Source organism: Myxine glutinosa, chromosome 14 (genome assembly GCF_964187855.1).
Source record: "Myxine glutinosa chromosome 14, kmMyxGlut1.1, whole genome shotgun sequence".
Lineage (NCBI taxonomy): Eukaryota > Metazoa > Chordata > Myxini > Myxiniformes > Myxinidae > Myxine > Myxine glutinosa.
Genome location: NC_136274.1, coordinates 71,197,046 through 71,212,505, shown reverse-complemented (window position 1 = coordinate 71,212,505; position 15,460 = coordinate 71,197,046). Strand labels below are relative to the sequence as shown.

General features: G+C 43.9%; 1 protein-coding gene across 7 annotated transcripts in view; it reads right to left on the bottom strand.

Moving 5' to 3' along the window:
• LOC137439895 (protein yippee-like 1) overlaps window positions 1-15,460 on the bottom strand; it is a 92,582-nt gene that overhangs the window by 57,192 nt on the left and 19,930 nt on the right. For 4 of the 7 annotated variants that reach the window (XR_010987016.2, XM_068136110.2, XM_068136111.2 and 1 more), the window contains exon 2: window positions 4,433-4,772. Coding sequence is in view for 5 of the 7 variants with exons in the window: in XM_068136110.2 (XP_067992211.1) it covers window positions 4,433-4,570 (138 nt within the window). In the remaining 2 variants the exon portion in view is untranslated. The remainder of the gene's footprint in view (window positions 1-4,432; window positions 4,773-15,460) is intronic. The other 3 variants (XR_013621357.1, XM_068136112.2, XM_078768170.1) reach the window with 1 other exon arrangement.

Here is a 15,460-nt window from a genome sequence, read left to right as displayed (position 1 = left end):
TCGTGGCAATGAGCGCGGCCTAGTGAACGAGGGCTGTCTGAGGCCTACTTCCCGCCAAGGCAGGGACCGCGTCCGGGTTCCCGCGCAGGGACGGGGGCCTGAGACAGGTCTTGACGAGGTGCCAGGACTGCTGGAGAGCTAAGTGCCAACCACACGCATTAATTTTATCCAATCTTTATTTTATCCTTCGCCTGTATTTGTGTCTGTCTGTGGGGGACGTCCCATCTAGGAACATTATTTACTATCGTGCATTTTTTTTCTTTGTCATCGGCATTCCAAAAAGAAACCTGTTTATTTTTGTACATTTCAAAAACCGTGTCGTTCCAGTTAATTTATACAGGTTGAAGACGTCAGGTGGAGGCGGTCAGGTAAGTGCTCTTCAGCATCCTTCTCTTCCTCCTCCCATCCCCCTCCCCCCCCCAACCCCCCCCTTTCCCGCCCCGCATGTATTAATCCGCCACAGTTTGAACCGAGTGCCTATATAGACACACACACACACACACACACACACACACACACACACACACACACACACACACACACACACACACACACACACACACACACACACCCCCACACACCCACAACCACAACCACACAGAATTATTCAGAGGTAAGTAAGTACCAAGTCCCAAGATATGCATCTTAAAAATGAAGTTACAGATTGTGATCAAACATTCACGTGAAACGTCATGGTTCACTGTTTACCAAACAGCAAAGAGAACACTGTATTGCAGAACCAACAGCTGGAAGGAAGAATGTGGTCACTGGAAGAGATTAATTATGCTCAGAGAATGACAACATTCATACCGAAAAAGGTCTACCTTAGACTGGGTCATACAAAAAAAAAATCTTTGCGTTCTTTTAAAATCGTGCAATTGAAAAATACAACTCAGTGCTAATGTGTTTGTGCGGAAAGGCAACAGTTGCATCTGACCACAGACTTGGCACCGACCCATCATTCACAAATCCAAGATGTCAATAAAACACGTCTGGCAATACGAGACAAAAACGCCCACAGCACACATCAACGAACCACAATGCAATGCACATTTGCCAAATCCAATGCATGAGAAATCCTTCCGATGGATTTGAAGACAGGAATTATTTATGGCTTATGATCGGGCTTGGGAGCTCCAATCAAGTTCCTGAGTGTTATTGATCATGTGTGCACAAAACTTCAGCAAAACACTGTAGTGGGGACAATGCTAATTAAAATGTAAACTTAAAAGTGAATTCTCCTTTGATATTTGTTTACATTTCTATAACACAATGTTGATTATCTGAACTATGTGCCCCTTTCAATCTCTCAACAAAGGTTTTTCCACATATGTCGCCATGAAGCTCTAATTGTACCATGGCCAAGTTGTCCGATCCAGTTTGATCTGCCAGGCGCTGGAAACCACAGTTCGGTGGAGTGCCAGCTTGCTTTCCTTCCTTGCACATATACACCCTCAAAATATTGACTGGTAATGTTTATCAAATGTGATACCTCATTGGTCCACCCCAATAATTACAGAGCAAGGAAAAATCATTAACCCTAAGACCTATCATAGGATACAGTATACCACAAGAGCTCACTTCTCCATGTTGCTGTTGTTTTAGCAGCTCGGAAGGCTCGTGCCATTATACCACTTTGGGTCTTGAGAAAAAGGACATGGGAAGGGTCTTTTCAGCTCTTGCTTTGCGATTCCGAGCACAATCTATGTTTCCTACGAGCTGCAATTTTGTCTGAATCTCGATATTCCCCAACGCTGAGAATACGAGCGGCAAACGTGATTGGTGTGATGACGTAAAATACCGTAACATTTTCTCCAAGTAAACCTAAGGTTTTTGAAAGTGTCAAAAAGGCGATTTGCGTTCTACAGAGTTCAAGGATATAATTCAATAGAAACAGAATAAAGATTTTAAAGGTTGTAGAAAAAAAAATTCGGAAGTTTACCACCGTTGATGCAGCGTCTTTTACACCACCTTATTAAGCACATTACATTAGTTATTCGTGCCCGTTTGTCTCCGCAATGCACTCTCTTCGCATGTGTGAACGAGACAGGATTACATACAATTTGCAAAATTCAGAGCCAAAGAACTGCTAAACTGCAGGTTCGCGTTCTGATTCATGTTCTACAGAGTTCAAAATATATGGATTTAAATTGACATTAAGTACTTCCGAGATCATAGACTGATGTCTGCAGACAGACAGATGTAGACAGAGTGAACCAATTGCTTAACCCCGCATTGCGTTTCGCACGGAGGATAATGATGAAAACTCATCAACCAAAAACTATGGCAACACTGGCTCAACTCCATCCATATGGGAAGAGAGGGTGAGGGGCGGCACCCGGCTACCCCCATCATACCACTTCCCTTCCCGCCAGATTTTTGGAAGTTTCACAAGAAAAGTGTTGGCGGAGGAGCAAATGCATCCTGGAGGAACAAAGAAGGGGGGAAAATGAGGGGTCAGAGGAAGCAAAGCCAGCAAAGAGGTTTCTAGAAAATGTAAACAATTAGTAAATAAATACCATCAAAGAGAACAGCACGGACAATAAGCTATCTGCGATGAGCTCAACAATGCATTTCCCCATTTCCTAGTGATTGTGCGAGTAGACGTCATTATGCACTGATTGTATAAATATTGTTATGTTTGAGGGGGTAGAGGATGATATACCATAGTGGAGATAGAACTGTTTATAAATTAGCATAGACCGCATGCGAGTAGGAAGCCCATCTCGATGTACGCAAGTAGAAAAACTGCTTAAGGTTGTTTGTGTGTTCTTCACATGGGGGGTGGGGCGGGGGGGGGGGTGAAGACATGCTAACTAGGTAGGGTTAAGATTAATCTCCCCAGTATGTGATTGCCTCCTGTGATTTCCCCTATTTCCCCTCCTATGATTTCCCCTGTGATTTCCCTTACACTTATAACAAGCCGGCCATAAAAATCCACACCTTCACAATTACAACAACAATAACTCCATTAAACCACAACTCCAACACGGGGAGATGATTTTGTCTCTGGCTCTCGGCTGCGGCTGGCTCGTGTGCGCTTTTTTGAAGAGAGCATTTCAGAGCTTTGTGGAGCCTTTGCCACGTTGAAGGAGGGGTGTTGTTCAACTCGGTGCTCTTAAGGGGAGCTGGGGAAGATGTTGTGCTGGCTGGCCCGGGATTTAGTGCGAGACGTTTGGCTGCCTGCTGCACAGCTCGGTGTGCTTGAGCAATTGACCGGCGTCATTGTTTGGGCGCTTCGATGCGTCGTCCTCTCGTCGGCCGACCCCACCAAAGTGCTCGGCGAGACCATAGCTGAGTGCCGGCAAAAAGGGTGGATTTTATTTTATTTTCTTCAATCATTCCCCTGTCTGTTTTCGTGTCTGAGTGGAGACGTCTCACATTAGGAAATATTCAATTATTCTTTGCTGCATTTCATTAAATTCATTTGTGTTGCATTTTCAATTGTGTGTCGTGTTTCTTCATTCTGTGGGTTTCGGATTCAACCCCGTGTGGTTCCGTCTGAGATAAGCACCTTGGTTCCTTCACCCGCGCATGACGTTACCGCCATTATTTGGAGTTCACCTCAGAATTAAAGACCGTCCGGCTATTCATCCCAGGCTGGTGTTCATTGGCCACTGACCTGACAATATGCAAATCACACAGGTGTTTTGAAAATAGACTAAGCATAAGAGACAACAACCTTTTTGTAGTGTACTTTTGAAGAAAGTGAGTGCACTTCTTACCCATGTTCACCCTACATCTGCATCAAGTACGTTCAGAAGGTGTAAAAAGCAAAATAATATTAATAAAACTTGATAATAGAGCAATGCTTCCTTCCATAAAACAAAGGGTTAATGCCACAAAAAATAATCACCGGTAACCCATTGTGATGGCCACGACCCGGCTTATTATCACAACCCAAATACCCATCTCCAATCAATTTCTCCACAAAAATTGAAAAGCCACTCGGCTTTTTGGACTTTTGTGACCCAGCAAGGCACGACCTCAAACCTCCACATGTTCTGGCATATCTGATTTCTTGGAAATTTAGTAAACAAAAATGCGGTTTTCCTTGTTTAGTTTTGCACTCGCCACGAAGTTTCCTGAAGACCGAGTTTCACATTCCAGGGAATTTCCTCGATTTGTTTTGCATTCAAAGCAAGCATACACGTTCCAGTCAGAAGTCACAATACCTAGAAAACAATAATAACCAATCGGAATATCATCAAAAATGTGGTAGTGTACGTACGTACACACACACACACACACACACACACACACACACACACACACACACACACACACACACACACACACACACACACACACACACACACACGAAGCTGCGCAGATTGACAAAGTTTTAAGAAATTAAAAACCAAGGAATAGAAAAGAAAACTGAGAAAACTATAACATGGCAAGAAAGGAGAGATAACAAACAGAGGCAGACCTGCAGAATGGCAGAAGCTACCTTTGAGATGAGCTCATCGTGGTTAGCCAGGTGTGCGCGGCAGTGCACGCAGCTGTATTTGCGATGACAGTTTGGCAGGTATGCCTGGAAGGTTTTCGACTTGGTCAGCTTGACCATGGCGTTGTGCAGGGTGCCAGGCGCGGGGCCGGGGCCAGCTTCGGCAGCCGGCGGCGGTTCTGGCCGTGGCGACACGCAAGCGGTGAAGCGGCGTGGGCAGGGGCAAGGGAAGCACTGCAACACGCACGTCCACGCCGTTGTTACGCAGGGACGGGGGGCCGCGGCTCAGGCCGCAGGGGGCCACCCTCGCGCCTCGCCGTGGCTGGGGGAGTTTGAAGAGCAAAGTGGGTATATGAGTATGGGTGGTAAGAGAAAGCATACAATGCCAAAAAATAAACATTCTATTGTTGTGTAGAGAATAGGAGCAAGACGGCCAACTTAATGCATCAGGCATATTCAGCAGCACAATGCTTTGGGCTCTCATCGGCCCTAACTAGCCAACATGGTTGGCCGTCTTGATGCATGTAGGAGATGGATATTTAAGGTTTGCATGAAATTCAATATGGCCGCCAGGTCACGTGACCTATGACGTCATGTTTAGGATCTGGATCCAATCAAGTGATATACTATAAGTGGTCAAAGTTTCAACTCAATCAATCGAAAAATATAGACAGAGATGCATTTTAAAGGTTTTCATGAAATTCAATATGGCCGTCAGGTCACAGGACCTATGATGTCATATTTAGGATCTGGATCCAATCAAGTGATATACTACAAGTGGTCAAAGTTTCAACTCAATCAATCGAAAAATATAGACAGATGCATTTTGAAGGTTTGCATGAAATTCAATATGGCCACCAGGTCACGTGACCTATGACGTCATATTTAGGATCTGGATCCAATCAAGTGATATATTATAAGTGGTCAAAGTTTCAACTCAATCAATCGAAAAATATAGACAGATGCATTTTTAAGGTTTGCATGAAATTCAATATGGCCGCCAGGTCACGTGACCTATGACGTCATATTTAGGATCTGGATCCAATCAAGTGATATACTATAAGTGGTCAAAGTTTCAACTCAATCAATCGAAAAATATAGACAGAGGCATTTTTAAGGTTTTCATGAAATCCAATATGGCTGCCAGGTCACAGGACCTATGACGTCATATTAGGTGCTGCCCTTGCCCCAGTATTAATGAGTTTTGCAATCTCGCACATGTCTGTCTGTCCAAGCCATAACTCGTACCATTTGAGCTTTTGTCATCAGTTTTTCAAGAAACCTTTACAATGAGAATACAGAGAGGAAGAATTAATAATCGAGTCAAAATATCAAAGGGCAAAGTAACATGAAATACAAATATGCATCATGAGCAGGCCTGCTGCACGGCGTGAGATTCCGAGGTTTTGCAATCACTTCCGTGTTTCTTTATATATTTACCATTTAGCATCAGTGTGTCTGTCTAACATTATCCAAGATGGATTACCAGATGAGGATTGTCCCTGCTCTATCCTTCTAAATGCTGATCGTCAGCAAGGAAGCAGCACGTACCACTTTCTAAAGTCTTTGGTATTACTTGGCTGGGGTTTGAACCGCCAACCTCAGACTCGGAGAGGACCATCCATTACACCACCGAGACTTAAAAACCAACTTGCCCATTTTTACAATGACTACAACCTGGGGAAAGCGATGTAATCGCTCTAGCGAAAGGCAGGTTGCTGCTGCTGCTGCTGATGCTGAATCCTTTTCGTCACTCCTGGATAAGATAAGCAGCTGCTCAGCCAAATGAAGCATGACATTAAACGCCGGCAAGTCACATGCTCTCACACTATCCAATCCACTTCTCTAGAGAAGCCAATGGAACTACTTGGTCGATCTGCCGTAACCTTTTCTGAGGATCATATCCCAAAACGAGCATCAAAGGGTCGGCATTCTCCATATAGCCAAAGCATTTCTGAGCCGCACTCAGCTCACATTTCTTGAGAAGCACTCATCTACCCCAAAATCCAAGGTGGTTGGCCACCTGCATTCAATAGTCCCCTTGTTCTCACAATTATGGAATCCTCTCCCAGAGTCTGTTGTGACATCCTCAACACGTCTTTCAAACGTAATCGCGCCCATGTCCATCCATGATCTCCTCTACACACACCGATCATAGTTTCCAATTCTGGAACTCTCTCTGGGTCATTGGTACTGGTTTTTGTTGTTCCCGCCAAAATACTCTGGTTGTTGTTCGAGGAAATCATGCTGCGAAAGGAGTCTCCTAAGGTATTCTGAGTGATTTGCCATTGCTCTTTAATGAGACTAGACCCTTGTCTAGTTTAAAAAAAATTTAAACCCCAAAGAGCCACAGCGCTGCTGAGATAGTGCTGCAGGTGTGAATAGAATAAGGATAGAACCCTGACAGGTTTGTCACAATGAACATGGGCACATCAGCAGATATTCTTATCTGGATTTCACCATGATGTTCACTTCAGCCTGGTGTTGGCTTAGCGGTCAGGGTGCCGGCTTGGGATCCTAGGATCCTGGGTTTGAATCCCGGTCGATCGCTCAATTAACGCCAGGGGGGTTGACTCAGCCTGTCATCCTTCGGAGGTCCGCAAATTGAGTACCAGTTCAAGGGAAATTCCATGTGTGTCGCAAGAGGCGACTAACAGGGTTGGCGTCAGGAAGGGCATCCGACCATAAAACATCGCTTCAAACTAGAACGCCACTCAGTAGAGCGCATACTCCCGCCGTGGGTGGCCGCTGCTGAGCCCGATCTTCCAATGGTAAAAAATCCTTCAAAAAATTCCTGGATCCAGAATAATATCCTGAGCTTCACCAAAAACTAATCAATTCTTCCTTATCCCAAGGGCAGTCAGCCCACCAACTTTCATCCAAATACGTTCAGAACTTTTCTAGATATCTTGCTCACAAACACACGAACATACGAACACACACGGACGGACACGATCGAATGCATTACTCCCTGGCGGGAGTAAAAAGGGGCCACGGTGCCCGAAAAAGGCTAACCCCTGCTCTGCGGGGAAAAATGGCATTGAAAGGGGGTTCTTCATGATGTTCACTTTACCAGTAGTGTCAAGTTTTGTGCGTTTAGCTAGTGTGCCGGTCAAATTGGTCCGAGTTACAACCAAAAAGCCTTTCTTGCGTCCAGAATCAGGAAGAGGTCACTCAACCTTTGTCGTAATTGTGTTTAAAAGGCGCTGTGGTGGCGGTTTGGGGGATGGCCACATGACACGAGGGGGCGGAAAATCCAAATTAAATAGATTAATAAACCCATCCCGTGAGTATCGGAAACAGGATAAGGGGACAGAGAGCAAAGCTAGATCTTCACAAATTTCATCTTTCAATGGCAGTCCGTAGTAGTAGAAAAATCAAAACCTCACTGGTCCGCAGAAGCGACATTTTGACGACAGCAAACAAATTTCAAGCTTCGTCATGAATGCCAGAAATTCGGTTTAAAAACGAACAAAATGTTTATTATCTGCCAAGTAAATCACAACGATGTAAATTAATAAATTGTGTTTTTTTTGTACATGTTGCAAATGATCACATTGTTCTAAAGGTCAAAAGCGAGCCGTGAATGTATCGATTTGCACGATGCACGACAGGGACGGTCATATTGCCGATCAGAGGACCTCGTGTGCCCATTTTCTACTCTCGTACCCTTTATCAATTTCCACATTATGCCTGTATTCGTTACTGCAAGAGGAACAAATGCACCGAGAGGGCGCGACGTCTTTCCCAAGCCATGATGTCACCGAGAAGGCCTGATGCCAGGAGCTGGGTGTGGACCCAAAGCTCCGTGCGTTGGCACATCATCACAGGGGGCTCCACTCGGCAGGCTTGCCCAGACACCCTCTTAAAACAGATCGGGTTGGATCGGTCACAGGTGCCACTTGCCGAGTCAGATATGATCGACGAGCGCCATAAAGGCTGGATATTAAAGGTCTTTTCCCAGTGCTATTTTTCAGTGGTCAAACGGACCAGCAACTTGGGACCTTTACCGGTTCCTGGATGTTACTACCGGCCTTGGTTTGGCGGATCAGCGCTAAAATTGAACAATGCAAAGCAATGCCAAATACGATTCCACCGCAAACTCCAAAGGCAAAATAAATTGTGCAGTTCGTGCAACCTTCCACTCAAGGTCTATTTTATTGTCATTTAATATTAATACCAGGACAACTTTGCAATGAGAAACAAGCGACATTGGTGATGCTTCTCTCTGCTCGGGGGTTCTGCCCAAGGAGAGGTTCCATGCTGCTGAAGCAGTGAGCATTGTATTGAGTGAGCATGGTTCCAATCCCATTCCTGATCTTCATAAATGATCTTGGCGACTCTCTGAAAAATCCTCTTTATCTATTTGCTGATGATTCCACCCGGTGCCGTGACATCCCTCATCCTTCATGCCTGTTTTGATTCAGACAAAACTACAACCTGGTCAAACACTTGGAATATATCTTTCAATCAAGACAAATCTGACACAAATATTCTCTGTCTCTGCGTCTATCTCTGCATCTGTCTCTGTGTCTGTCTCTGTCTCTGTCTCTGTGTCTGTGTCTGTCTCTGTGTCTGTCTCTGTCTCTGTGTCTGTCTCTGTGTCTGTCTCTGTCTCTGTCTCTGTGTCTGTCTCTGTGTCTGTCTCTGTGTCTGTCTCTGTGTCTGTGTCTGTGTCTGTGTCTGTCTCTGTCTCTGTGTCTGTCTGTGTCTGTGTCTGTCTGTCTGTCTGTCTCTGTGTCTGTCTGTCTCTGTGTCTGTCTGTCTCTGTGTCTGTCTGTCTCTGTGTCTGTCTGTCTCTGTGTCTGTCTGTCTCTGTGTCTGTCTGTCTCTGTGTCTGTCTGTCTCTGTGTCTGTCTGTCTCTGTGTCTGTCTGTCTCTGTGTCTGTCTGTCTCTGTGTCTGTCTGTCTCTGTGTCTGTCTGTCTCTGTGTCTGTCTGTCTCTGTGTCTGTCTGTCTCTGTGTCTGTCTGTCTCTGTGTCTGTCTGTCTCTGTGTCTGTCTGTCTCTGTGTCTGTCTGTCTCTGTGTCTGTCTGTCTCTGTGTCTGTCTGTCTCTGTGTCTGTCTGTCTCTGTGTCTGTCTGTCTCTGTGTCTGTCTGTCTCTGTGTCTGTCTGTCTCTGTGTCTGTCTGTCTCTGTGTCTGTCTGTCTCTGTGTCTGTCTGTCTCTGTGTCTGTCTGTCTCTGTGTCTGTCTGTCTCTGTGTCTGTCTGTCTCTGTGTCTGTCTGTCTCTGTGTCTGTCTGTCTCTGTGTCTGTCTGTCTCTGTGTCTGTCTGTCTCTGTGTCTGTCTGTCTCTGTGTCTGTCTGTCTCTGTGTCTGTCTGTCTCTGTGTCTGTCTGTCTCTGTGTCTGTCTGTCTCTGTGTCTGTCTGTCTCTGTGTCTGTCTGTCTCTGTGTCTGTCTGTCTCTGTGTCTGTCTGTCTCTGTGTCTGTCTGTCTCTGTGTCTGTCTGTCTCTGTGTCTGTCTGTCTCTGTGTCTGTCTGTCTCTGTGTCTGTCTGTCTCTGTGTCTGTCTGTCTCTGTGTCTGTCTGTCTCTGTGTCTGTCTGTCTCTGTGTCTGTCTGTCTCTGTGTCTGTCTGTCTCTGTGTCTGTCTGTCTCTGTGTCTGTCTGTCTCTGTGTCTGTCTGTGTCTGTCTGTCTCTGTGTCTGTCTGTCTCTGTGTCTGTCTGTCTCTGTGTCTGTCTGTCTCTGTGTCTGTCTGTCTCTGTGTCTGTCTGTCTCTGTGTCTGTCTGTCTGAAAGGACCATCTTTCCTTTTAGCTGGGCGGCTTAGCTAAAAAATTCGGATCGATTGTGCCTTTTCCCTTAAAAGCATGAAACTTGGCACATGGCTAGAATACCCGAAAAGAAAGATTTTTAGTCCAGGGGGCATCCCCAATTTCACCCCATATGGCGGCCATCTTGAAATCCAAGATGGCCGTCATACAAGACCTATTTTGATGAATATCTCCATAATTAGAACAGATATCAAAATGGCTGAAGTGCCTATACCTACATTTTTAGGGTCTAGGAATCCAATGGCAACATAAAATATTCAATAGTATATGGCAGCCATCTTGAAATCCAAGATGGCCGCCATAACAGACCTGTTTTGATGAATATCTCCATAATTAGAACAGCTATCTAAATGGTTGCAGTGCCTACACCTACATTTTTAGGGTCTAGGAATCCAATGGTAACATAAAATATTAAGCAGTATGTGGTGGCCATATGAAAATATTAATTTTGCATAGTATCATGCAAACTGGGAAAGCACATAAATACTCTTACCAGGTTGGCATTCTTCTGTGATTTAAAGCGTCTATGAAAGTAATTATTTTTTTAACGCTGATGCCAATTTTCTGGGTCAATGATCAAATGAAAACGTAGAATATTGATCTACTGATCTACCAAGCCCCACTGAATGGGGTTGGCAAAAAACGTCTGCTGGCCAGTTCAAACCAATATGGACAACACTTCCAGAGGCTGCAAAGATCTGCAATGAACTTGTTAGGTGTGGGTGCAAAAAAGGATGTACTGGTCGTTGCCGGTGTAAGAAAGCTGCACTTCCCTGTACTTCTCTCTGCGCATGTGATGGAGAATGCAGCAAAGACAAGAAAACCACAAGATGGCACAGTTACAGTCTGCGATGTCATAGACACTTTTAATGGCGGTTCCGAAACGGATTTTCACTTTTCAGTCCCCATGTTAAAGTTGCATACAGAGAAACGATCCCATATAAAGGGAGGGTTGCTTTGCGCCTCCCATTGATTAATTCAAGACGATATAAAAGACTTCAAAAGTAAGAGGAACAAAATTATTCCACCCAGATGGGACTCGAACCTACACTCCCCAGCTTATCCATTAGGCCATTAATCCAGCACATTAGATTTGGGTAATATTATTTTGAAGAGTTATAAAGTGTGTATATATTTTTATATATTTATTTATGTATATATATTTATATATATTTAATTTTAACGCAAAAACTATAGCACTTAGTTGGAATTCGTTTCAAAAGCCATTAACTCACTTGTGTATAAGCCACATTCCCCCGTCTCCCAGAAATATCTGATCAAAACTTGGGGTGTGCAGCCTATTATCCACGAGAACTGAAGTGAAAACACTATTTCTCCAGACGTCTCACACAGACACGACCAAAACTGTGTGCCGCCATCTTTAAAATGCTGTGCATTGTGGGATGTCGTACGCAACATTGAACATATATTTTTTGTTCCGAACAACGCAGGTACATACAGTCGTGGCCTGAAATATTGGCACCTTTGCACTTTTTTCAAATAACTCAGTTTTCTCTAAAATAAATAAGTTAAAATTGACAAAAGTATTTGCTCTCCACAATTCTTTATTTCACTGTTAATATCACAGAACCGTTGTTTTTGATTCAGAACTTAATATATCCTTTTAAATCAGAAAATATAAAGAAATGGAATTGACAAAATTATTGACACCCTCGACTTAATATTTGGTAGCACAGCCTTTGGACAAAATGACTGCAGTCAAGCGCTTCCAATAGTCATTAATGAGGTTCCTACACCTCTCTACTGGCAGTTTGGACCACTCCTCTTGTGAAAACTGCTCCAGTTCTCCCAGATTTCAAGGGTGCCTTCTCCCAACTGCTGTTTTCAGATCTCATCACAAGTGTTCAATGGGATTTAGATCTGGATTTATTGCTGGCCACTTCAGAACAGCCCATCGTTTTGTCTTGAACCATTCCTGGGTGCTTTTTGAAGTGTGTTTGGGGTCATTGTCCTGCTGCAAGACCCATGACCTTCAACAGAGACCCAGCTTTCTGACACTGGGTTGAACATTGTGCTCCAAAATGTCTTGGTAATCTCCTGATTTCATGATGCCACGCACACCTTCAAGGCACCCAGTGCCAGAGGCAGCAGAGCAAGCACAAAACATCACTGAACCTCCTCCATGTTTAACTATAGGGAAGATGTTCTTTTCTTTGAAGGCTTCATATGTTTTCTATAAACATAGAGATGATGTGCTTTACCAAAAAGCTCTAATTTGGTCTCATCTGTCCACAGGACATTCTCCCAGAAAGATTTTGGCTTGTTCAGGTGTTTTGGAAAACTCCAGTCAGGCTTTCTTTGCAGTGGGGTCCTCCTGGATCTCCTACCAAAGAAATCCCTTTCATTGATTTGGCGACAGATGGTGCGAGTTGAAACTGTTGTACATTCTGTCTGAAGGTCAGATTGAATCTGTTTGGCAGTTGATCGAGGGGCTTTTTCCACCATTCGAACAATCCTTTGCTGTAATCTTCGATCAAGTTTTCTCTTACAGTCACGTCCAGGAAGGTTGGCTAAAGTGCCATAGACCTTAAACTTCCTGATAACATTGCGTATGGTGAACGCAGGAACATCAATGTCACTGGAGATTGACCTGTAGCTTTGAGATTGTCCATGCTTGGCTACAATCTTGTGTCTGACCTCCTTGGACAATTCTCTGGTTTTCTTTATTTTCTCCATGCTCATTGCGGTGCATACAGTGACACAAAACAGCAGAATGACTCCTTTTCTCAATTCAAACTGGTTGAATGAGTGATTTTTATATTTCAGGCACCTGCAACTCACCATAGATGAGGTCAATTCCAAAATAAAGGAGAACCACCTGCTTGAAATCTAATTATTTAAAATAACTTCTAAAAGGTGCCAATAATATTGTCCAGCCCATTTTAGGATTTATGTGGAATAAGCTAAGATTTCGTAATTTTTTCAGCTTTTTTTGTTTTGTTCCACTGCAAACCAAATAAATACATACATAGATAGATACCAAAATATGTTTTTTAATTTCAACTATTTTCTCGAAGAGATTTCTGTTTCCTCAACAAAGCTGCAATGACTAATCTATGGGGCAAGAACAGACAAGAATTCCTGGCAGATCCTGCCCTCTGCGCAGGGATAACCAGCATTGCATGTTGGCGTTTGCAGTTTCGCCAGGTGTGCCCATACACAAACCTTCCTTTCTTTTTTTGTGTCACAAACCTTCCTGGGAGTTCCCGCAATCCACCGTCGTTGTTTTCATTGAAACCTGTTCATCCATTAATGTTAGGATGCTAATGTTGCTATGCCTAATTATAAACTGATTCGGCCTTATTATCGAAATGCGTCAAATTTTGTTGTTTTTGCAATAATCACCACCTTATTCTTCTACCTTTTGGCATCAGATTTTTCAGAACTTTTGGCATTTTAACATCACAGATTTTTCAAACATAAATAAACAAAATTTCATTTGTGCAATATACAAGACCCATTTCGACTGGTAATAAACGACAAACACGTTCTTCTACCACACAATAAATGAACAAATCAGTCACTATCACCATAAATTATGCAACATATTGTGTTTACTTGCAAACAGCACTAGAATAAATAAAAAACATGAATTGCCACCCAAATGTTCATTTATATGACTGAACAGTCTCAGGCTCAAGCTGGACCTTGTACTGCACATGAAACACAAGGCATTTGTACACAATGGAAGAATCAACACAGTATGTGGAAAACCCGCCATCTGGCCTGGCCAAACACTTGATCATGCATTTCCATCTCCACTCCTGTTGACAGGTGAAAACTCGCAAATACTTGAACCGGCCATTGGATTGAAAGACCGTTTGAAAGGGGTCAAAGGGTGGAGCATGGGTGCAGCATGGTCCACAAAGTTTCTGGGGGCAGCAGCAACCAGAGAGCTTTGAGGAGCAGCAACACCAACAACCAAATAACTTGTGGGAGCAGCAGAAACTTACTTTTTTATCCATAAAATATGTATAGAGACAGTGGGTAAGGGTATGCTCATGGAAGATCAATGTGATAAGAGGGTGAAAAGGAACTGCATGACACTGGGGTATGTGGAGCAAGAGTTGGATGCAACAACCAACGAAAAAAAAAAAAGGGAAAAAGAGACGAGGAGAGAAACCAATAGCTAGGCCATAGGTGAAAGCAATAGTCTATTGACCTATGGACAACAGTAAGTTGCGGGGGGGGGGGGGGGTCCCCATTATTTAAGGAATGACAGAACGACGGAGGTTGCCCAGTCTGAGGCTAGTGTTAGAGGCCAGCTGTGCTATCTCGTCAGTCCAGAAAAGGTCAAGGGCAATCGTTAAATTAAGGCCTGAGACGACACGTATATTGATGTTTCATTTTAGAACTTCTTATCATTGTTAAGTGTTTGTTTAAGATAAGGAGGCACTGTAAAATGTTGCCCACAAGACAGACGTGAGGTTGTGCTTTTAGATAAGTTGTGTAGTCTCTGTTTTCTCCTCTGTACACTCAGGTGTTTCCCAAGCGGTACGAAGGAGAACGCGTCAGGTTTCACCACCTTCCCTCCCCCTGATTTCCCACACCAATAGAGGGAGGAAAAAGTCTTCTACCAGCAGCTGTCTATCATAGACTAGTGCAGGAGGGAGAGATTTGTTGAATGCCTTGGAGCAAAGATTGGCAGAAGACTTCAGGCAGAGCTTAGTTGGAGGCTGGGGGGGTAGGCATTCATGTCCTTGTGCAAATAAATCATTTATTTTGTAAGGGATGATGTACAAAGTGTCAGCCACCATTTTGTCAAATGAACAATGTGATTAATTTGGGGTCCCTAGAGAATCAAATTTTTGTACCTTTAACATTGTGTGATTATCCTTTCCTGCTCACAGGCCTGCGGCAACCACTCAAGGAACCACTCAACATAGATATGGGAAGAAAAGATTTAGTTCAAACATCTTTAGGCTTAAGGCCTAATGCAAAGTTGTAGCAGTTGGGACTAATTCATTCCGTTTCGGCAGCTGTCGTCCATGCGACAATAGTAACAACGTTAACTGCATGGGTGGAATAAATCAAAAAGCAAATTATGAAGAGGACATTGTAGGCCATTGGACATAGGTAATGAGCTTGGCTAGCTAGCAAAGCAAATGCCAAACTATGCCGAATGCCCGAGATATGTGCAGGTCGATTGGCGGAGGTGTACGGGACTCCCTTGACCAATCACCTCGGCCAACACACTCCCCGTGTTAAAGAT